This window comes from Danio rerio, chromosome 23, assembly GCF_049306965.1.
Source record: "Danio rerio strain Tuebingen ecotype United States chromosome 23, GRCz12tu, whole genome shotgun sequence".
Lineage (NCBI taxonomy): Eukaryota > Metazoa > Chordata > Actinopteri > Cypriniformes > Danionidae > Danio > Danio rerio.
The window spans coordinates 22,675,678-22,698,246 of NC_133198.1; the positions used below are offsets into that span (position 1 = coordinate 22,675,678).

At 35.7% G+C, this 22,569-nt stretch overlaps 1 protein-coding gene across 4 annotated transcripts in view; it reads left to right on the forward strand.

Annotated features, from left to right (window-relative positions):
• flna (filamin A, alpha (actin binding protein 280)) overlaps positions 1-22,569 on the forward strand; it is a 55,046-nt gene that overhangs the window by 17,351 nt on the left and 15,126 nt on the right. For 2 of the 4 annotated variants that reach the window (XM_009296770.5, XM_017353690.4), the window contains exons 3-29: positions 2,883-3,134; positions 4,151-4,248; positions 4,886-5,033; positions 5,134-5,330; positions 5,451-5,613; positions 6,465-6,665; positions 10,739-10,876; positions 10,956-11,082; positions 12,755-12,891; positions 12,988-13,184; positions 13,844-13,957; positions 14,037-14,180; positions 14,718-14,841; positions 14,937-15,097; positions 15,177-15,267; positions 15,751-15,920; positions 16,036-16,153; positions 16,236-16,498; positions 16,717-17,035; positions 17,118-17,291; positions 19,038-19,200; positions 19,317-19,477; positions 19,612-19,779; positions 19,869-19,992; positions 21,063-21,219; positions 21,313-21,502; positions 22,264-22,287. In XM_009296770.5, coding sequence (XP_009295045.3) covers positions 2,883-3,134; positions 4,151-4,248; positions 4,886-5,033; positions 5,134-5,330; positions 5,451-5,613; positions 6,465-6,665; positions 10,739-10,876; positions 10,956-11,082; positions 12,755-12,891; positions 12,988-13,184; positions 13,844-13,957; positions 14,037-14,180; positions 14,718-14,841; positions 14,937-15,097; positions 15,177-15,267; positions 15,751-15,920; positions 16,036-16,153; positions 16,236-16,498; positions 16,717-17,035; positions 17,118-17,291; positions 19,038-19,200; positions 19,317-19,477; positions 19,612-19,779; positions 19,869-19,992; positions 21,063-21,219; positions 21,313-21,502; positions 22,264-22,287 — 4,323 coding nt within the window. The remainder of the gene's footprint in view (positions 1-2,882; positions 3,135-4,150; positions 4,249-4,885; positions 5,034-5,133; positions 5,331-5,450; positions 5,614-6,464; positions 6,666-10,738; positions 10,877-10,955; positions 11,083-12,754; positions 12,892-12,987; positions 13,185-13,843; positions 13,958-14,036; positions 14,181-14,717; positions 14,842-14,936; positions 15,098-15,176; positions 15,268-15,750; positions 15,921-16,035; positions 16,154-16,235; positions 16,499-16,716; positions 17,036-17,117; positions 17,292-19,037; positions 19,201-19,316; positions 19,478-19,611; positions 19,780-19,868; positions 19,993-21,062; positions 21,220-21,312; positions 21,503-22,263; positions 22,288-22,569) is intronic. The other 2 variants (XM_009296771.5, XM_068216891.2) reach the window with 1 other exon arrangement.

Genomic DNA, 22,569 nt, shown 5'->3' on the forward strand with positions numbered 1-22,569 from the left:
CCAATACTCCTATAAGTGGGGAACAACTTGAAGTTAAGCAAATTAAAAATGTTTGGGTGAAATATTCAGAAATAATGATATTTGATACAGTGAGTATGCCTATTGTGATGATGATTTCAGCAGATTACTTTATTAGATCAATTTTTAAGTAACTGTTTTTGGTAACTTTTTTTTTTTTTTTGGACGAGAAAAACAACAGAACAAGAAATCTATGAAATAAACTGTTTTGTTTTTTGGAGAGTGTTCAAGAATTTGCAAAATCAAATGTAGATGAGGCTTCATTATCTTCAACACTTGCTTGTTCTGTTAAACCCTGAAGGAAGGTTGCACAGTAAAAAGCCAAAAACATGCAAAGTCAAACTTTACATTGTTGTCCTTGTTAAAGGGTTGGTCACACACACAAAAAAAGAAAATCTTGTTGTTAATTAATGACCCTCATGTTTTTCCAATCTTCGAGACCTTCGTTCATCTACAGAACACAAATTTAGATAGTTTAGTCTTGAGATCTCTCTGACTGTCCTTTGTCTGCAAAAAGACCAGAGACATTCAAAGTCCATAAAAGGATTCAAACTCATTGTCAAAACATTGCATGCGACTTTAGTGGTTCAACTTTAAACATTCAAAACTCCAAGAGTATGCCAAAAAACTGTAAATATAAAACTCATTTAGCCTACATCTTCTCTCCAATGTCAGGCTGTGCATTTCCTAAGGTCAGTACAATGCTTTGCCAGACAGTAGCGCAACAAGCAAGCAAGGTATTGCCTATTGTAAATGAGCACTTTAAATGATACATGAGACATGGGGTCCAATTATGCCCCTTTTTACAAGATGTTAAATAAGTGTCAGTTCTTAGTGTGTTTAAAGTTTCAGCTCAAATAACCCACAAAAAAAAATTCACAACTCTTTGAAACTGCCCCTTTTGGGCTTTGATCCAAATTGTGCCATTTTGGTGACTGTCGCTTTAAATTCATATGAGATTGTTCTCCCAGCACTCTTTTCACATGAAGGTGGAGTTACAAACCTCTGTGCAGTATAGCAGCAGATTCAAAACAAGTTCTGTTTATCTCTGTGAGGAACTTAATGTCAAAAAAGTAGCTCAGAAAAAGATAGTCTATGAAGACTCCGGTTTTCACTTGTGCATCTTAAAACTCGTTTATAATGCACCTTAGTCGCTGACATTATCTTCAGCCGGTAGGGTGAAAACTTTAATTGTTGATGGCTGCTTCTCACTCAGGGCTGGCTATTCTAATAAGGAAGAGATCATCAATAATGGGCGGGACTCCCCCCCCCCCCCCCCCCCCCCTCTGATGACGCATACAAAGGGAGAATGTCAATCAAAGTGTTTTTTATGAAGTGTGATTTTTGTAAAAAAAAAAAAAAAAAAATGGACTTAAATACAATTTACCATTAGAAGCTTGCTATGTTTACACACTGCTTTCACACACCTGTGTTTAAACACCTTATAGAAGTGATTTTTGTATAATAGGTCCCTTTTAAAGTATTTTAATTAGTTTTTGGCAGCACAAAAGTGTTGTTGGAGCATCATATGATTACAGTTAAACCACTGAAGTCACATAGAATGTCTGGACTAACTTTGAACAACATCTCACAACCGTTGCTGCCTATGGAGGATGAGAGAGCTCTCGGATTTAATATAAAATCTTTTTAATTTGTGGTCTGAAGATCAATGTCTTGGGGATTTGAAATGACACAAGCTTTTTTTGATGAATTAACTCTGATGCCTACTTGACCCCTACACTCTGCCATGTGAAAAATGTGAAGATTGATTGTGCAGCCCTAATTATATAGGTGTTATGTTTTTAATAGTGTTCACGTCAGTTCAGGCTCATTAAATATTAAGAGCTACCACTTTGGATTTGAATAATTTATTAGTAAATGTGTGTGAGTAGAGGCAGTATTTTTGCCTGAACTGAAATCTAATCTTGAATAAAATGAATACAACGTTCACAATATGAGGGTCAGTTTAAGAGTTCATTTAAATCCCATATATGTCTTTAACAGTAAGTCATAATGACTTGCCTTAATAAGAGTATCTTAATGCCTTGGTTATATTAAAATAGCCTTCTGTTCTCTACAATGTTAGCTGCATCATCAGTGGAGCATGTTTCAGTTAAAACAGGAAGCTGCTCTGCCCTTCACTGCCCTGCCCTGTCCTAATCCACCCAGAAGTTACACATCCACCATCGATAAACAATTATCCACTTTCTAGCATCACTTGATCCTCTCATCTCAGCCTGGACCCCACTCAAATACTACATAGTACGCTGTAGGAAATGAGTGTGTGGTGGCTGAATGAATGGTTTTATCGGACCTTTGCAATTTGGGATGCCTATAACCACTTGCTGGATGGGCGTGTGCACTTGTTTAAGAGAAAGGGAAGTGAGAGTGTTGTATGAGGGTGTAGATCAGCGTGTTCAAATCTAGATTTCAACACCGGGTGGAGGGACTGTAGAGGAGATGATGGGTTTACATTTTGTTTCCCTATTTTCTTCTTTATTTAGGCAGAACATATAATAAAGGTCTATCAGGCATCATCTGGCTCTCCAAATTTAAAACTGAAATGTCCTCAAATGTACCTCAAATGGGACCATGCCAATGATCTGGACTATGACTATCCACACTCTGAATCTGAAGTTGTGCCAGCTTTAAATCTGAACGTTTCAAATATGCAGTGCAGATACAAGCGTTTCTTTGTTTGTTGGCCACTTCTCAGATGGTCATCAACATTTTGCACCGTCTTGTGCTGAGTTCTAAAAGGATTTGTTCCAGGTATACAGATGAACTCGGATGATTTAATCTCATTTAACTGGATGTGTTTTGGCAATCGGTGTGTAACTCTTTTCTCTGTCTTTGTGTTACAGACAGTAAGGCCATAGTGGATGGTAACCTGAAGCTGATCCTGGGTCTGATATGGACTCTTATTCTGCATTATTCCATCTCCATGCCCATGTGGGACGAGGAAGAGGAGAGCGAGGAAAGCAAGCAGAAGACGCCCAAGCAGAGGCTCCTCGGATGGATCCAGAACAAGCTGCCCGAGCTGCCAATCACCAACTTCAGCCGCGATTGGCAGTCAGGGAAAGCCCTTGGCGCTCTGGTGGACAGTTGTGCTCCAGGTAAACCAGGGATCTGATGTAGTTTATTGGTACTGAGAAGTTCTCAGGGTTTGATAGGTCCATTGAAGTTAAAATAAAAGTTATTTTATTATTATTATTATTTTTTAAAAGATGTTAGTCTTAAGGATATCGATAATTGAACGCGCTCTAAAAAGTGACACATATATAGTGACAATAGATATAAAAGCCTATATTTAATCATGTAAAGCTTGTAGTTTGTTACTTTTCCCCTAAATGGATCAACGTTTTTTTTTCCCTTTACATCACCTCAAACTCCAGTTTCTCATCAAATCTTGACCAATCAAATCTCTATTGTCTGACATGCCCCGCCCCCTTCAAGACTCTCCTCATTTGCTTTTCATTTAATTGATGTGATCAAGCAATCTCACTGGCAGAGCTGTGATTAAAATCCCAATGCTATTGGCTGTTTTTTTTAAAGAGGATGAGCTACTTGATGTCCTACCCTTTCTTTGAGTTTCATTTGAGATGGTCAAACAGCGAATAAAAAAAAAAATGCACATTTCAAAGCACTTCATGGTACTTTTTAAACCCTCAACTCATTTAAAAATTCATTATTGTTGGCCTTGATGAACTATTGTTATGAGACTGGAAATATGGCATTGACACCCTGTGTATACCTTGTATTAATATGTTATGTGTACAGAAGTGACATGTTCATTGTTATACATTTATCTTAATATCTGGCATTGAAAAGGGCTTTACTTACCCCCCCCCCCCCCCCATCCAATTGTGTATTTATTTTTCTTAACCATGGATGCTCTCTGTAACTAAACTTTTAGATCTTCATTCACCGTTTTTGCTTATGAGCCCTTAACTGCACCCCAAATAAATAAATACAAAATTAAAATATAACATTTAATTTTTCATCTCACAACCTTAATACCAACACAGAAGAGTCTTTATTTATATATATATAAAATTGTATGTTAAAACTTGTTAATGACCCAGTCCTTAATAGCTGATACAAATGTATGTTTATTCTTTTTGGTTTGCAGGTCTGTGTCCAGACTGGGATTCCTGGGACCAGACCAAGCCTGTGGACAATGCCAGAGAGGCCATGCAGCAGGCTGATGACTGGCTCGGTGTTCCTCAGGTACTTGATTCAATTTTCTTCAACTCCTGAATAATCAAAGAACAGAATGTTCTCGAGCCCCTACCAGGCATGTTTCTAATTCAGTTCTTCAACCATAGACTTTGCATTTGTTTCCATTCTGATTCAGGTCATGGTGAAACCACAAAGACATTCACCTTTATCACGACACCTACCGTTTTGTACATTACAGATGCATTACGGGATGTCACTTACTAATACAGTGGTGCTTTTGATATTTACTTAATTTTTTTGGTAACAATTAAAATTGTGAACAAGTTAAGCAATTATAAAAGGGAACTAAGCCAAATCACTTTCTCAACCAATGAGTAATGAAAGTACCCGATTAAGTTTCTGTCATGGTGTGCTGCTGGTGTGCCAAACTTGGCATGTTGCGTGCCACCAGTTATGCATGTGGTTAGATTAGTTTCCACCCTCAGGATAGAAATCACTATGATAGACTTTTTCTCCTTGCGTGTGTTCTGCCACTCATCACAAACTTCCCCTTGGCCTTGACTCAGAGACAACATGTTTTCCTAATTGAAAACTTAGTTTGAAGCTCTTGTTTAGTACAATTTTTACCAGTTGTATGCACTTCTGGTTGGCTTGTCTTAAATCCCATGCCTTCTTTCCTCCTAAGGTCATCACACCAGAAGAAATCGTTGATCCCAATGTGGACGAGCACTCCGTTATGACTTACCTGTCCCAGTTTCCCAAAGCCAAACTCAAGCCTGGTGCCCCTCTGAGGCCCAAACTCAATCCCAAAAAGGCCCGTGCTTATGGACCAGGTAAACCCTGAACAGCTTTGTTTGCGGTTTTAGGTTTTTTTTGATGTTTTAAAAGTTCTTGTGAAATGAAGCCTAATGGGTATTGCTCTCTGCTGTGCAGGTATTGAGCCAACAGGTAATGTTGTGATGAAGAAGGCTGTGTTCACTGTTGAGACCATCAGCGCTGGTCAGGGTGAGGTACTGGTTTATGTCGAGGACCCCGCTGGACACCGCGAGGAGGCCAAAGTCACAGCCAACAATGACAAGAACCGCACCTACTCAGTATTCTATGTGCCAAAAGTCACTGGACAACACAAGGTACCCAGAACTGTTTGTATAAGTTAGCGATTGAATGGGTTGAAATGGAATTGGTGGCTTTTAACGTAAGGTCTGTCTTGCCTGTCTTTTTAATAGACCGATTTATGTGTGTTTTCCTAGGTGACAGTGCTGTTTGCAGGGCAACACATCTCTAAGAGCCCGTTTGAGGTGGATGTGGGAATGGCTCAGGGAGACTCCAGCAAGGTCACTGCCCAGGGCCCAGGACTCGAGCCTGCAGGCAACATTGCCAACAAAACCACATACTTTGATGTCTACACAGCTGGTACTTGCCCTCAGTGTGTCATGAATAGAATGTCTAGATGGGAAAACAGGCTTGTTTTGGTTGCTGCTGATGCTTAAAATAAATCAAATATTTTTAAATAAATGTATTAATATAAATATTCATCATCATATTTGAATTACATTTTTAATGAGCACTTTATATTTCAAAGGCAATAAATGCAATACATCTATGGTAAATAAGCAAGCAAAATAATTTACCTTAATTGAGTTATCTGAATAAGTTAAAGGGCAATTTATTAAATATTATTATCATTAAAAATTATTTTGTTTATCACATTGCTTATAAATAATTTGCAGACAAAATAAGCTTGTTTTAATTATTTTTTAATGAATCTCAAAGATATTTGACATTTAAAGCATATTTTAGTGTTTAATTGTAGTAATTTTGTATAAGAAACGCAAAAGTGTTTTTAAATGTTTGTTAATAATAAACTATAAAAACAAATAAACTGTTATTCAATATGGTAAAAAACTGTTTCAAATAAGCAAAATGAGCGTTTTATTTTTAGTCATTTATTTAAATACTGCTTATTTTGCACACTTAAAGTAAAAAAGAAAAAAAAAAGTAAACTATATAAGGGCACAATGTGTTTCTCTGTGTGTGTTTTATGTTTCCAAATAAACAATAAATAGCTTACTTATACACTTTTATTTGCTAGTATTTTTAATCCCATACATTAAAAATACAGATCAAATAAGCATTTTATTTTATTTATTGTTTAACTTTACTTTTTTTTTTTTTTCTCTAAATCAGACAAAAAAAATTTTATTTAAAAAACAAAACCAAAAGGCAAAATGGTCTTTATGTAACAGCAGATTGTTCTCTCTTAGGTGCTGGAGTAGGAGAGGTGGAGGTGGTCATCATGGACCCCAGTGGAAAGAAGGACACGGTTGAGTGCAGTGTCGAGGATAAAGGCAACAGCAGCTACCGATGCACCTACAAGCCCACTCAGGAGGGACAGCACATCATTTACATCACCTTTGCCGGGGGACAGATCTCCAAGAGCCCTTACACTGTCAATGTGGGAGAGGGTAAGAGCCAGGGCAGGGCCAAGCATGAGTCACTCCCTCCAGATATTTGTCATTTTAGCAGTTGCAGAATTGAATGCAAATGCGGAGCTTTTCTTTTTTTTTTAATGAAACCGTATTCTTACAATGAAAGATCAAGTTAATTTGTGTGGCGTGGCTTTGATCCACTTATCCAAAGTGTTCATATGTCATAAGACATTGTTAGTCTTTGAAGTTGGCATGGGATTCACACTTATTTAAAAATGTTTTTTTTTTTTTAAAGAAAAAAATGTTACATTAATGCACATCAGTAGTTTGTCAGTAACATACATTTTTTTTAATCTATGTGCCAGTAAAAAAACATAATAAATAATTGGAAATCCAGCGACCGCAATATTCAAACTCTTGGGAACAAATGTGGTTGGAACGGTGTTCTCTGGAATACCTCTCAAGCGGTGGATATTCTCATTGCTTTGTCGCCGGACTGCATCATAGCTCATTACCATAAAGTTGACTTGATTTCAACTCTCCTCGACACCCACACCGGCAAAGGCCGTGCCTCTTATTGCTGCTGGCTCCTATTGAAAATTAATGACTTCCAGTTACGTTGACGCTCTCACCGCTTTTGGTGTGAATGCAGAGTAACAATAATTTGTCTCTTTATTATTAGTTTAATTTTATTATTGACAATTAAATGATTGTTTTTTCATTTCATCTGTCTTTTTTATTTTGGTAGACTGATAAATGCATTGTGTAAAATACATATATTTTAGCTCCACTCTTCCAATGCTAAGGATTTTGCTAGTGTTTTTTTTTTTGTTATTTTGATGATTTATAGCCTATAATGTATCAAAAAATGACACTAGTCTTTATACAGTTAAGAGTAGTTTCTTTGCAGATCTGACTTCTCTAAAGCCTAGTGTGTCTTGAAATAAATAATGAATACAAATTTGTGTATATTTTACTGCATGATAAATGCAGCAAATATTGAAAAAAAAAAAACGGCCCCAAAACAAGTCATTTTAGGCAAGAAAAAATTCCTGTGAAATCCTAAAGGGTCTGTTGAATGTGTTCAGTGTGAAAGGCAGGAAAGGGAAGTAGATGAAGAAGATATTGACACAGGACACAGTTTGAGGCATGGGAAGTCTATTACTACTGAATAGACTGTCTAGTGCGTGTTTTGTTTTATGTGTTCTTGCTTTGTGTTCTTCTATTCTCTCTGTTCTTTTTCTTGTCTTTTTCCCTTCACTGGCAATTGTCTCTCCTTTTGAAGGACGGATGTCGTCTGCATCCACTGGTATCTCTCCTTCTCTCTTTGGATCGGCCTCCTTTTGGCTTTCGATGTCATTTCCTGTTTCCTTGGATAGTTCTTGGGTACTTGACCTGCTGCTTTTCTGTCAATCTCCTTTTGTTTTCCTGTTTGGTTGCCGATATTGGAAAAATTTGATATTGCAGTATTTTATTTTTTTTTATTATTAATTTTTATTTATTTATTTTTAATATTACATCACTAATACGGTTTCACCAGATCCATTTTAATGTTTTTCTGGAGAGTCTAATAGTTTTCAGTATCTCACTTACAGTTGCTGTTTTTTTTTCTAGTCCAAATAACTAAATTCTTCAATCAAATAAACATGCTTTGTTTTTACTTTCAGAATTGATGTCAAAATTAATTTAAGTCAAACTTAAAACAAGTAAAATAATCGGTAACACTATTTTGATGGTCCATTTGAGTATTGGTAGACTGTCTGCACAATATCTTTTGTTACAGACATTCAACAAACATTTATTTGACTATAAGAAACTTTGCAAACACATGTCAACCAACCCTAACCCCAACCTAACAGTCTACTGATATTGTAATGAGAATTAGTTGCAATGTAACTTAACAAACAGACCATCAAAATAAAGTGTGACCAAATAATCTGCCAAAGGGGTAAGTAAAAGCTTGTTTTTGGTTTGAAATTTAGTTTTCTGGACTAGAAATGAGACAAATTCTCTAATATATTTCAGACACAACATTGCGTATTCTGCGATGTGACCATTGTAATTGTGCACATTGCTATTTCAATGATGAAACGATATTGTGTAGCCTTATTACAGCATTTATGTTAGTTAAAAATAAATTTTATTAGGTTTATTATATTATTTAGCTCCATTTAATAAAACTATTTATAAAAAATAATAATAATAAATCCTTTCATGTACTTTACATCATAAGTGTAATAAAACAAATCTAACCAAATTGTAAAGCAATAACAACAAATAGGCCCATAAAGAATGAGAGCATCTTAAGTTAAAATCTTGTGCATATCATAGGCAAAATTAAAGTAAAATTGCCCTATTAAATCTTAATGTGCATTTAAATATCGCTTTAAATAAAAATCTGAATATTTTAAAATGCAATCTAAGTGTAAATTAAAATAAATAATCAAGATGTGCCCATGATAACAATATCATGCATGTTTATTAAAAGTACATAGTGTTATTTGATATTTGCAAGTAAAGTCCAGTACAGCGTTTCTCAACCATGTTCCTGAAGGACCACCAGCTCTGCACATTTTCCTTTTCTCCTTAACCAAACACACATGATTCAGATCATCAGCTCATTAGCAGAGCCTGAAAGACCTGTAATGTGTGCGACAGACAAATGAGACATCAAAAACATGCAGTGTTGGTGTTCCTCTAGGAGCGTGGTTGAGAAACACTGGTCTAGTATAGTAAGTATAGTCTCATTACATCACCTTGGATCGGTGACTTAATCGACCTGAAAAGATTTAACTGCCCATATAAGTGCTAATCGGTGTTCGTGCCTCAGGAGACTTGTGTAGACAACGTTATTCATGCTTCTGGAAGCCAAGTAAAATTGCTGTGACTCAGTAATGTGTGCTACAGGAGTCAAATGGAACATTGAAAATAGCATTTTATTATCAGACAGTTTTTCCACCAGTTATTCAGCACTGTGCAGTCATTCTTGCCACAATCACTTCCTCTTGTGAGGATATTCTGCTCAAAACAGAAAAAGATAAGAATTTAGTCTACAAGTAGAGCCTAATATCGGATCCTCAACATGCACTGGGTTTTCCTGCCTGTCTTTCTAAAAAAAAATTCAATTCAAGTTTAGAGTCCAAATATGAAAGCTTAATAAAATATAATTTTGTTTTGTTTTGGCATTGCACTGTAATCCTTTAATTCTTTTATTATGTCACAAAATCATGTAAATCATGTTAATGTGTGATTTAGTCATAATGGTCACACTTTACGTTAAGGTTTCATTAGTCCATACATTTTAATAATATGATATTAATATGAACAATACTTGTACAGCATTTATTCCTCATTAATAATGCATTAGTAAATGTATTTAGATGTAACCACATCTAAATTCTTGATTATTAACATTAGTTAATTCACCATAAGTTTACATGAATTGGTAATGAACAACTGTATTTTCATTACCAAGCATAAACAAACAATAACAACCTTTATTACAGTATGTGTTTATGTTAGTTAATGTTAGTAAATGCATTAAGTAACATTAGCCAATACAAACGTATTGTAAAGTGTTACCATCATCGTTTATTGACGATCACATTAAAAAACTTTAAATTTGTTTTTTATTTATTATTATTATTATTATTATTATTATTATTATTATTATTATTATTATTTGTATCTGTATAAAGTTCAAGCTAAATAATAGCTCTTTAAATTAAATTAATTTATTTATTTATTTATGCCTTTTTGTCTTTGACCCAAACACAGATTCAGAAAGTATTTTCCTGACATGTTAAAACCCTTACACTTGTATACAATTAAAAATTGGAAAATTATAAAATCTGAAATGACAATTATGAGAAAAGGTCAAAGTTATGATTTAAGTATCACAGTGTGACTGAGTTAATTTAACTGGTTGTATTTTTCCATCCATTAGAAAGTGTTATGGTAAAGTCTGTACAATATTGATAATAATAATAATAATAGGTTTTACTGTTTATTGCAGATATATAGAGCTCAACTTGTACAGCACTTTCATGAATGGATGTGTTCAACTGCTAACTACAGTTTGTTCTGACTTGCTTGTATGTTCTCACCAGCCTGTAATCCAAGCCTGTGTACAGCCAAGGGCCGCGGTCTGCAGCCTAAAGGCCTGAGGGTCAAGGAGACCGCCGAGTTTAAGGTTTACACCAAAGGAGCAGGAACCGGAGACCTCAAAGTTACCATCAAAGGGCCCAGTGAGTGGACGTCTATATTAATGCTGCAGTGCTAGATGATTTATCATGCAGTTACTCAACTGTGGTATTTCTTAAACAGAGGGTCTCGAGGAGCCCTGTAAGAAGAAGGATTTGGGAGACGGCGTGTACAGCTTTGATTATTACCCCTCCACACCTGGAAATTACATCATCACCATCACATGGGGCGGTCAACACATCCCACGCAGGTGAAATACAATATTTATATACTTATTAAAGTTAGCAAGAAGCATCATTTTTAAAGGGAAAGTTTACCCAAAAATGTAAATCTGCCATCGTTTACTCATCCTCCACCTCACCTTTGTTTCTTTTGTTGTTGATATTCTAAAGATTGTTGCTTATCAATTGCTGTTTTTTTTCCCCAACGTTTTTCGAATTATCTTATTTTTGAGACCAAATGTTGAAACCATATTGGTTTAAGATAATCCTACACCACCTAAAATTAAAACACTGAACAGTCAATTGACCCTAAATAGGAGAGTATAGGAATTGGTATTACTAATCATTTGGCTGGTAGTTATCTGAAGAAACCTGAGAACATGTCATTCAGTTTGATTATCAAATGGCAAAGACTGCATTGTTTTGTAATTTGAAGCACAGCACTGCTATGCTTTGACACGAGCAGCTCATTGTAAACATGTTTCCAGTGTCTCGGTTTGCGGTAAATGATCCACACATACTCATTCTCTGCAAGTGCTACAAGTGTGCTAAATCTTCTCAAGTGTACGAGGCAAATTTTTATTTGTTTGTTATTTTTATATTATTATATTATATTTATATAATTTATATTATTATATTTGATTATATTAGATTTTATTTATTTTATGTATATTTTTATGTTTATTATATTAATTATTATTATTTATGTTTTATTTTAATATAATTTTTATATTATTATTATTATTAATATTATTAATAATAATATTATATTATATTTGTATATTTACATTAGTATATATATATATATATATATATATATATATATATATATGATTATTATATTGTATTTATATTGTTTATATTGTTTATATTATTATATTATATTTGTATTGTTTATATTATTATATTATATTTGTATTATATTTATGATTTATTTTTATTTTTATTTGTTTATATTTATGACTTATATTTATATTATATTTATGATTATTATATGTATATTGTATTTATATTTGTGCTTATTATTATTATTATTATTATTATATTTGTATTATATTTGTATTTATATTTGTGCATATTATATTTATATTTTTATTTGTTTGTATTATGTTTTATATTATAGTTGTTATTATGTTAATTATATTTATAAATATTATAATATATTATATTTGTTTATATTCTTTTTATATTATATTTATATTTTTATTTGTTTACATTTTTTATATTTATTATATATTATTATTATTATTATTATTATTATTATTATTATTGTTATTGTTATTTTTAATTGTATTATATTTATTTTGTATTTGTTTATTTATTTATTTATTTTATTTTGTGTGTGAATAAACTGTTGTACTTATAATATTGTAAAATGTTGTTTAAAGCTATTGTAAGTCTTTAATTCCATTTCCTTGGAGTACTGATAAAAAAGGAATTAAATTAAAGTCAGAGTGTTATCAATACTTATTTTTTTTAAATTCATAATTAAATAAATTATAATAAATATTATCAAAACCAATGACAAAAAGATTAATGTAAGATTATAATTAAAAATTAAATGTGTTTCTTTTAAATTTTGTGTGTTAAAAATATATTTGTTCATAAAATATTTGGCAGTTTGGGGAAAAAAGTGCTAGTCCTTGATGTTCTGTTTAAATGACAGAATGAACGCATCTTTTTTCTCCTTCCTCTCTCCAGCCCGTTTGAGGTGAAGATCGGGTCTGAAGCAGGACCGCAGCAGGTCAGGGCGTGGGGTCCAGGACTAGAGAGTGGCGTTGTGGGCAAATCTGCTGACTTTGTTGTGGAAGCTGTTGGTGATGATGTGGGCACTTTAGGTATGTTCAACTAAATTTAATTACAGTTTATTTTGAAAAGCATACAGTTATTTTATTTTTTTAATTCAATACAAATTGTGTGTACTCTCCTTTCAGGTTTCTCTGTTGAAGGCCCTTCCCCGGCTAAGATTGAATGTGATGATAAGGGAGATGGTTCATGTGACGTGAGGTACTGGCCCACCGAACCGGGTGAATATGCAGTTCATGTGCTCTGTAAGAATGAGGACATCCAGCTCAGCCCTTTCATGGCTGAAATCATGCCCGCCCCAGGAAAAGACTTTTATCCTGACAAGGTAATAAATCTGGACTCTAGAAGCGTTTCATGTGAAAAATTATTCCTAGCATATACAGCTATTGTACAAATTTAAGAGGCCACTTGGAAATTCTCATTCTCAGGACATAAGATTTCTAGCGATGTGTGTTAGATTAACACAAACCTTTTGATTGGTTCTGAAATTAAATGTCTAAATGTTTCTTTCGAATTAGAATTTTTTAATAGAGATGTTTCTCTTTAGAGCATAAAATGTCAATTATTCAGAATAACAGAAAGGATGCCTTTTTTCCCTCAAAAGTTCATATTTATTTTCAGGCAAAACAATGGCAATGCTTTTAATTAGTCAAGAAAGCAATGTTTAGTGGGATAACACCAATGTTCAGGCACAATGAAAAAAGTAGATATTCTAACCAACTGTCATTTTCTTGGAAAAACAAAACAAAATCCAAAGCTCTAAATTGCAGTATTTTAATAATTTGTAAGTACCTATATAGTTTGTGTGTCTATAATGTATTCAAAATTTATTCATATGCAGTGAAATGCTTACACGACCACTCGTGGCCTTAAAAATATTAACAATGACATCTAAATATTTAAAAACTTTAGATCTACACATGCAGTGTAATGTGTTTATGCGGTTTTATTAATGTATTTTTGACATGTCATTTTCTAAATCAGGTGAAGGCTTATGGCCCCGGTCTGCAGAGCTCAGGCCTGTCAGTTGGCAAACCAGCCGAGTTTACCGTGGATGCCAAACTGGGTGGCAAAGCTCCTCTGAAGATTCAAGCTCAGGTCTGAATCTTACTTTGATTCAGAAAGACTAAGTTTAATTTCTGAAAAGGAAAGTGCTAACGCTTTCTCTCCATCTCAGGACCGTGATGGAAACCCAGTCGATGTGCAGGTGAAGGACAATGGAAATGGGACATACAGCTGCAGCTACACCCCTCGCAAACCAGTCAAACACACTGTGATGGTGTCCTGGGGCGGCGTCAACATCCCAGAGAGCCCGTTCAGAGTGAGTTCAAATCCTTAGGTTCTTAAATAATTGCTGTTTGAACACTTTATTTAAAGCCTTCTATACAGATTTACTAATCACTTTGCAAATGCAAAACCCCTGTCAGGATTTTGAAAAGAGTGATAAAGCTGAGGGAAGTTATTCTTGTGGCTGACCTTATTGCATATGTATTTAAGAGTTTTGCTATTGGATGTAAAATTTGTGTGAGGAGAATATTTAAATAAATCATGTAACATTATTAGCAAAGGTTTGCTGTAGTGTTTTTACTAGTCTTTCTACTATTATTGAACACTCTTTGATTAAATCTTTACTGGATTTTTTCCTCTGATCAGTTCAGTCTGTTAGGATCATGCATCTGGGAGTAAAAATTGAATATCTGCTTTATATTGTCATAAAAATTAAAACGGTAGATGAATTGAAATAACACTGACAGAGTGAAATTAGTCTTTGCTTTGATTGTATCAAACCCTTTAATGTTTTTTTTTTTTTTCATACTGAAAATCCTCCTAATTTGTTTTCACTGTGTTTGTTGCGCAGATGAACATTGGGGCAGGGTGTCATCCCAATAAGGTGAAAGTATCTGGACCTGGAGTGGCCAAGACAGGCCTCAAAGCATATGATCCAACATACTTTACTGTGGATTGTGCTGAGGCTGGACAGGGTAATGGCTTTTAATCCCCTGATGCAAGTTATTCTCATTCTGTAATTTGGGAACAAATAAGCTTTATTTATTTATTTGTGGTTCTTTCTGTTTAGGCGACATCAGCATAGGCATCAAATGTGCTGCAGGTGTGGTGGGACCTGCTGAGGCTGACATAGACTTCGACATCATTAGAAATGACAACGACACATTTACTGTTAAATACACTCCTCCTGGAGCGGGCAGCTACACCATCATGGTGCTGTTTGCTGATCAGGTGAGAAGAAGTGCAAGTAAATGAGGTGATTGATCTAGTTGGGATTTTTTTTTATTCACACCAAGCTTATGTTTTCTAGACCATTCCCATGACACCCATCAGAATTAAGGTTGATCCCTCTCATGATGCAAGCAAGGTTAAAGCTGAGGGGCCTGGACTTAGCCGTTCTGGTAAGATAATGGACACAAAACTAACTTGTGCGTCCCTGCTTATAATGATGGCAGCAAATTAGACATTTTTAAGTACTTTCAAGCGTCTACCTCAGTGATTCCTAGTGTTGTTATAATCCTGCAAAATAGAAATTGTAACTTGGTAATGTATTTTGGTATCCAAAGATGTTCTTGGAAGATTTTGATAGTAGTTTTTTATTGCTATGACAGAAAAAGGAAAGGGCAAAATTAAGTCACAATAAAAATGCATAGTATTTCTTATTTAGTTTATTATGGTACTAAAAAGAACCTCTTTTAGTATTACCCCTTTTTTTAAGAAAACTGTAATGTTTTTAATAATAGTAATGGTGGTAATAAATATGTGATTTAGTTTAATACTCATTTATTTTTAATTAAATTACGATATACTTTAAAATTTAAAATCAGTGCATCTAATCTAGCCTCAAATCAGTGATAGAAAAAAATGACTTATTTCTCTTCAAGGTGTGGAGCTGAACAAACCCACTCACTTCACTGTGAACACAAAGGCTGCAGGCAAGGCCAAGCTTGATGCTCAGTTCACTGGACCCAACAAGGGAGATGCAGTCCGTGACTTCGACATAATCGACAACCATGATGGCACTCACACTGTCAAATATACCCCTGTCCAACAGGTAAGCACGCATTGGATGTTTCCTTCGCATGACTGCTTGGCTTTGAACCGAATATTGTCATTTTAATTCCAACCGTGAGTACAAGAGAAATGTTACCATCTCATTTCTGCTATAGGGCAACATGGGTTTGAATGTCACCTACGGTGGTGACCCTATTCCCAAGAGCCCATTTGCAGTAGCAATTGCCCCCTCTCTGGACCTCAGTAAAGTTAAAGTGGCTGGTCTTGGAAGTAGTAAGTAATCTATTTCCTTGTTTTGTTTGTAATGGAATACCCTTAGAATTACCACATATCAAACGGTTTGCTCTTTCTACAGAAATGACTGTTGGAAAGGATCAGGAGATCACAGTCAAATCTAAAGGTGCAGGCGGTCAGGGCAAAGTTGGCGCAAAGGTTACTGGTCCATCTGCTAAATCAGTGCCCTGTAAAGTTGAACCAGGCCTGAGCCCAGAAACCAGCCAAGTTCGTTTTATCCCAAGAGATAAGGGACCCTATGAGGTGGAACTGACATATGATGGCGCCCCCATCCCTGGCAGTCCATTCCCCATCGAAGCCATTGCACCTACTGACCCATCCAAGGTGAGAGCACTTTGGAAATGAAGTTAAACATTACTGCTGGTTTAACAAGACGACAAAAAGGCGTCAGGAAAACTCTCTCGTGGGCTGTTTAGTCTATAAACTAATTTTCTTAGTGTTGCGCAACACCTCAGACTTGGCATCTGAGCCTCATGTTGGCTTTAGCGGCAGAGAAAATGTACTCTTTGATCCATATCCTGACATTTTGTTCTCATGTGTAGGTGCGATGCTCTGGGCCAGGACTGGAGCGGGCGAAGGTTGGCGAGCCTGGACAGTTTGTGGTGGATTGCACTAATGCTGGCCCTGCTGAGTTGACCATCGAGATCATCTCTGACAATGGCACTGAGGCTGAAGTCCACATTCAAGACAACGGCGACGGGACCTACACCATCACTTACGTCCCTCTCTACCCTGGAGCCTATACCCTCACCATCCGCTACGGGGACCAGGATGTGCCAAACTTCCCAGCAAGACTCCATGTGGAGCCTGCTGTGGAGACCAGTGGAGTGAAAGTGTTCGGACCCGGAGTGGAGGGCAAAGGTAGTGCAGATTTCTGAGATTTGTTTCAGGAATCCGCTGTCTGTATTTGGATATTTGGTTACTTTTGAATGTTCGCCTGTAGGTGTTTTCAGGGAAGCCACTACAGATTTCACTGTGGATGCCCGTGCGCTCACTAAAACCGGAGGCAATCACATCAAAACCTGCATCAACAACCCATCGGGCAACCGCACTGAAGCACTGATCCGAGATCTGGGAGACGGCACATATCAAGTGGAGTACACGCCTTATGAGGAGGGTGAGTGTTAGGGCTGTTTCTGTTTCAACTTAACATGATTAAAAAAACAAAACAATTGGAATTCTTTGTGCAAATTTCTGAAAACTGTTCTATTTGATTCTTATCCATCATGGGTATTATGTGTTTAACAAACCTGTGGAATACAAGACCATATATGGGGTGCGTGCGTGATTGCGTGTTGTTTTTTTCAACAAGGAATATCACATTTTTTGTGGATTTGTATAAACAGATTTTGACATGAAGCTATTCAAGAGTGCAAATGAAAAACTTGATAATTTTCATTACATTTATTGTTCAAACATTATGTCTGGGGTATTTGAAAGATTTTTAAAAGGTGCTTTAAGTTTGTGAATCTCTCTATGAATTTTGATCTATCTGTTATTGAAAGTACAGTTGGGCTGTAGAATTATGGCTAAAATGAGAATCATGATTCGCACAATTTTCAAGATCTCGATTTTTTTTTTTTTTTTTCACGATTCTGTATATGTAAAATAAAGGTTAATAAGAGTAAGCTATTATTATTGTTATTTCTCAAATTTATGGTAAAACAACAACAATAAGAATATCAGCCATACGTGTAGTTTTACTATTGGTTAAAATGCTCAATTTTGTATAGTTCTGGAATTGTGCATTTGAACAGACTTTAAATATGTCCTGGTTGTTTATTCACAAAGTGATTATCAGAATACAACTTTTCATAATTTTGAAGTTGAATTATTATGTTTGAGACTTGTGCTTGTCATTTGTCATTGACAACAATATTAGATAATTTTTTCCACTGGTAAATTGAAACATGTCATTATCGGATTCCCTCTTGCATTATATTCAACATTATATAGGCTAGAGTAGTTATTACTGACCTAGTAAAGATTTATTCTCATACGCAACACTGTTGGGTATGAAAGAAAAAAGATATCAAATGCTTGTCGTAATCATTACGGACTTTTGGTTTTACTTTCACTGCCGAGTATGCTTATGACATGGCTGCCGTCACTTTGAGAAAAATAAAAAAATTAAAAATACACACACAAATCATACTTCTCGCACGACCCCCAAACAATTGCTCTGTGCATCAAACTGAATGTTATTTACAACTTTATTACCTGTTATTCACAGCCTGTGCAGGTTCTGTTCACTAAAAGAAGACATCATTGGAGGGCACACGCGCTCTGTAAACAGTACACTGTAGTAAACAAACAGTATGTCCGCTCATGCGTGAATACATCACATTAAGTCAGAAATTAAACTTTGGAGTAAATTATACCTCTTAAATACATCAGGTGACACTTTAATCGCCATTTGGAGGCGTCCGTGCTGCTGAGCAACGCATATAAAACAATGTGAAGTCTTGTGCACCTATAAAAATATAGGTGACTGAATCGTAAAAAAGAAGAATTAAGATCATGTGTAGAGTTGAATCAAAATTGTGACCTCTTAAATACAGGTGCTTAAATACAGTTAGGATAAAAAGAAAAACTTACCAAGCATTTATTATTTTGATAAAACATACAATCTTTTCACTCAAAAAGAACACTGCAGCTTGTCCCCTATCTTTCTACTCTAAGAATTATTCATAATTTTTAAATTTTTTTATTTTAGTAGTTTAATACATAAAATAAACAAATTTGATAAGGTGTGTACATCCATGCATTAAGGTGGTTATTTTAACAGAAATATGCACCGCTCTTTAAAATGGCTGTGAAATGACAGTACTTCACACTAATCTTTTGTACCGTATGTTAACAGGTACACACAGTGTTGAGGTTGCATATGACAGCTCCCCGGTTCCCAAAAGCCCCTTCCGTGTGCCAGTGACCGAGGGCTGTGACCCGGCGCGTGTGCGTGTGCATGGTCCAGGACTTCAGTCTGGCATCACCAACAAACCTAACAAATTTACCGTGGAGACCCGGTGAGCAGCATTCTGCTTTGCGTTTCAACCTTCAGCTGCTGCTCCTTCAGTCAAATCAAAGTCTTAGTAGATCTTGGATTAAAGTGCTCTGCCTCACTACTTTGTCTTTTGTGCAGTGGGGCTGGTACTGGTGGACTGGGGCTGGCTATGGAAGGACCTTCTGAGGCCAAAATGTCCTGCACCGATAACAAAGATGGCAGCTGTTGTGTTGAATACATCCCATATGAGCCAGGGACATACAACCTCAATGTCACCTATGGAGGCCAACCAATCACTGGTCAGATTTCATAAATGTTATTATATGACTAATTTTATTATTATTATTAGTTTAATTATATTTATATTCTTCTTTATTTTCCAATTCTCATAGTCCATATCCAAATATTGTTTGTTTTTTTTGTCCTGCCACAGGAAGCCCTTTCTCTGTACCTGTCCATGATACTGTTGACCCAACTAAAGTGAAATGTCAGGGCCAGGGGCTTGGAAACAACGTGCGTGCCAATATCCCACAGGTCTTTTCTGTGGATGCAAGCAAGGCTGGTATGGCGCCACTGCAGGTCAGAGTTCAGGGACCCAAAGGTGAGGAGTTCGATTTTTAAGAATCCTCTTCTTTTTTTTTTCTCTCCATTCCACTTAAGGTTGTTGGTGACAATATTTATGTCTTGTAGGTGTTGTGGAGCCTGCTGAGGTGGTGGATAATGGTGACCAGACTCACACAGTCAGCTATGTGCCCACAAGAGAGGGGCCATACTCCATTAATGTTCTGTATGCTGATGAGGAGATCCCACAGAGGTGACTTGGAAAAACAGATCAGTCTTCCTACACCATAGAGATACCACTTCACCCAAATAATTTTCTAGGCCATGTTTTACTTGCTATTATTATGGATCTAGCTGAGATTTATTACCAATTTTGACCATAATCAGAATTTTGTTACAAATCTCATTTTTGCTGCACTTTTTCACTACACGTCTTGTCAGTAGTGACTCTAAAGAGAATCTTTAATTAATCTGAAATTGTAATTACCTCTGGAAATGGATGAACAAACTCGAAACATTTTAGGCTACATTTTTACTTGTATTTTGTGTCATTAATTGATCATTCATATGTTAATACCAGTGTAAATGGTGCATTAGTGATGTGGTAATTACTACACTGTAAAACTCAGTAGTCAATTTTATCAAACTAAATGAGTGTCGGTAACTCAATTTACTGAAAGTTAATTCTACTAATTTGAAAAGGGTTTTGAACTTTGTTGAAAGTAACGAGTTAATTACATACCCCATTACTTCAACTTGGAGTAAGTTCACAGTACTCGTATAGATATTAGTTAACTGAAGTTGTTTGTAGCAATCTGTTTCGATAAACAGTTTGAGTTGCCTTAACTTATTGGGTTTTACAGTACTCAATTGGTTTAAGTTCTCTTTATAATTGGGTTCTACTGTGCTCAAATTCCTTTGTTTACTTAAATGGAGTAAGTTCACAGTACTCATTAGGATTAGTTTTTAAACTTGAATGGTTACCTTAACTTTTTGGGTTTTACAGTGTATAAACAATGGTTCATGCAGTAATATACAGTACATACATTCTGTGAGTAAATATGATTATATCAGACTTTTAACACCCTAGATAGTGAGTATTAATAATTATTTAAATGACTATTTAACAGCATGCAGTATTTAATAGCAGATTAGTTTATGCTCGGGCCTCAAATTTGGCATTTGAAATATTGTGAAATTTGTGGCATTGGCATGGACTACCGGAGTTGGTATTATAGCAGGTCTGGTGCATTTTTAAATTCCCTTGGTCCCTGTCTTTCCCTGCTCTTTATTTTCCCTCTCTCTTCTGCCTTCTTTATTCAGTCCTTATAAGGTGAAGGTTCTGCCCACTCATGACGCAAGTAAAGTCCGTTGCAGCGGTCCTGGCCTGAATACCACTGGTGTTCCTGCCAGTCTGCCCGTGGAGTTCACTATTGACGCCAAAGATGCAGGAGAGGGACTGTTGGCCGTCCAGATAACTGTGAGCTGATGAGTCACTTTACAGCCGTAGCATGCCCACTGTCTAGTACAACCTTTTTAAATAAATCCATTTGCTTCTCAATGCTTATTTTAGGACCCTGATGGGAAGCCAAAGAAGGCTAACATTCGTGATAATCAGGACGGGACCTACCTTGTGTCCTATGTGCCTGACATGACCGGCCGTTACACCATTCTTATTAAGTATGGTGGTGATGAGATCCCGTATTCTCCATATCGCATTCGAGCCCTGCCTACTGGAGACGCCAGCAAGTGTACAGTCACAGGTATGTTTGTACATTTACTGATCACTTCCACATGTACAGTGCACAAGCTGTTTATATTCATTTTAGATTGAACTATTGAGCTGCCAGAGCTTTGGAGGTGTATGATGCACAGCATGTCTAAAAGTCAATACTGTGGTTTGGCTCTACATGACGATCCAATAAAGAAGGCCTTGATGATAATTCAATATGGATGAGCATAAATACTGTCATTATTCACCCAAGCCTGAACATAATTATAAGAATTTGAGGTTGGTTCACACTCTTGTGATAACGAAATAAAATAAGATCTCCAGTACAAAATCATTAGACTATTAAGGTTTTTAGTTGCTGAAAAATGAGCCTCAGTGCTTATTTTCCATAATGCACAAAAGAAAGGGTGCCTCTTTATTTACCATTTTCTGAGGTCCGAAGATCATTTGCCAGTATATACATCATATCAGTGGATCTGAAAAATCCTGTGGTTTGGAAGCCACTGGAAAGTAAATGTTTTGGCTATCCACTGTGTTGTTTGAATCATTTTTTTTTAGGTATTATCTAAACCTCAGTGTTCAGGCTATTTTTTATTTTTCCATAGAGTTTGTTCAGTGTACTTCTCTAATCTTCACCCCCAACCCAGACACACATACACATATAAATCTGCTGTTTAGCAGCGCTGCTCACATTCCCATCACTTCATTCCTCACTTGCACATTTTGTTGAATTTTTTTTTTTGCCCTGATTGTTACTTTTTCACTTTCCCCTGCTCTGCTTCACCGTCTCAGTCTCAATTGGAGGTCATGGTTTGGGTAAGCGCTTTGAATAATGCTCTAGTCTTGTCATTTGGTTCTGCATGCAGAATTTTGCTGTATACGATGCAGAGTTTGCCATTCTCTCTTGTACTACTACTACTATAGTGGAGATGTACTTTTATCCTGCAATTTCTAATTTAGTTTTTTAAAGTACAATAGTGAAGTAATGATTGACTAATCACTAACTTTACAGCTCTTTGATATGGTGGAATGTATAAACTCATGGTATTTATTTTATTTGTCTCTGCTTGCATTTTTTATTTTTTTTATGTTACTAAA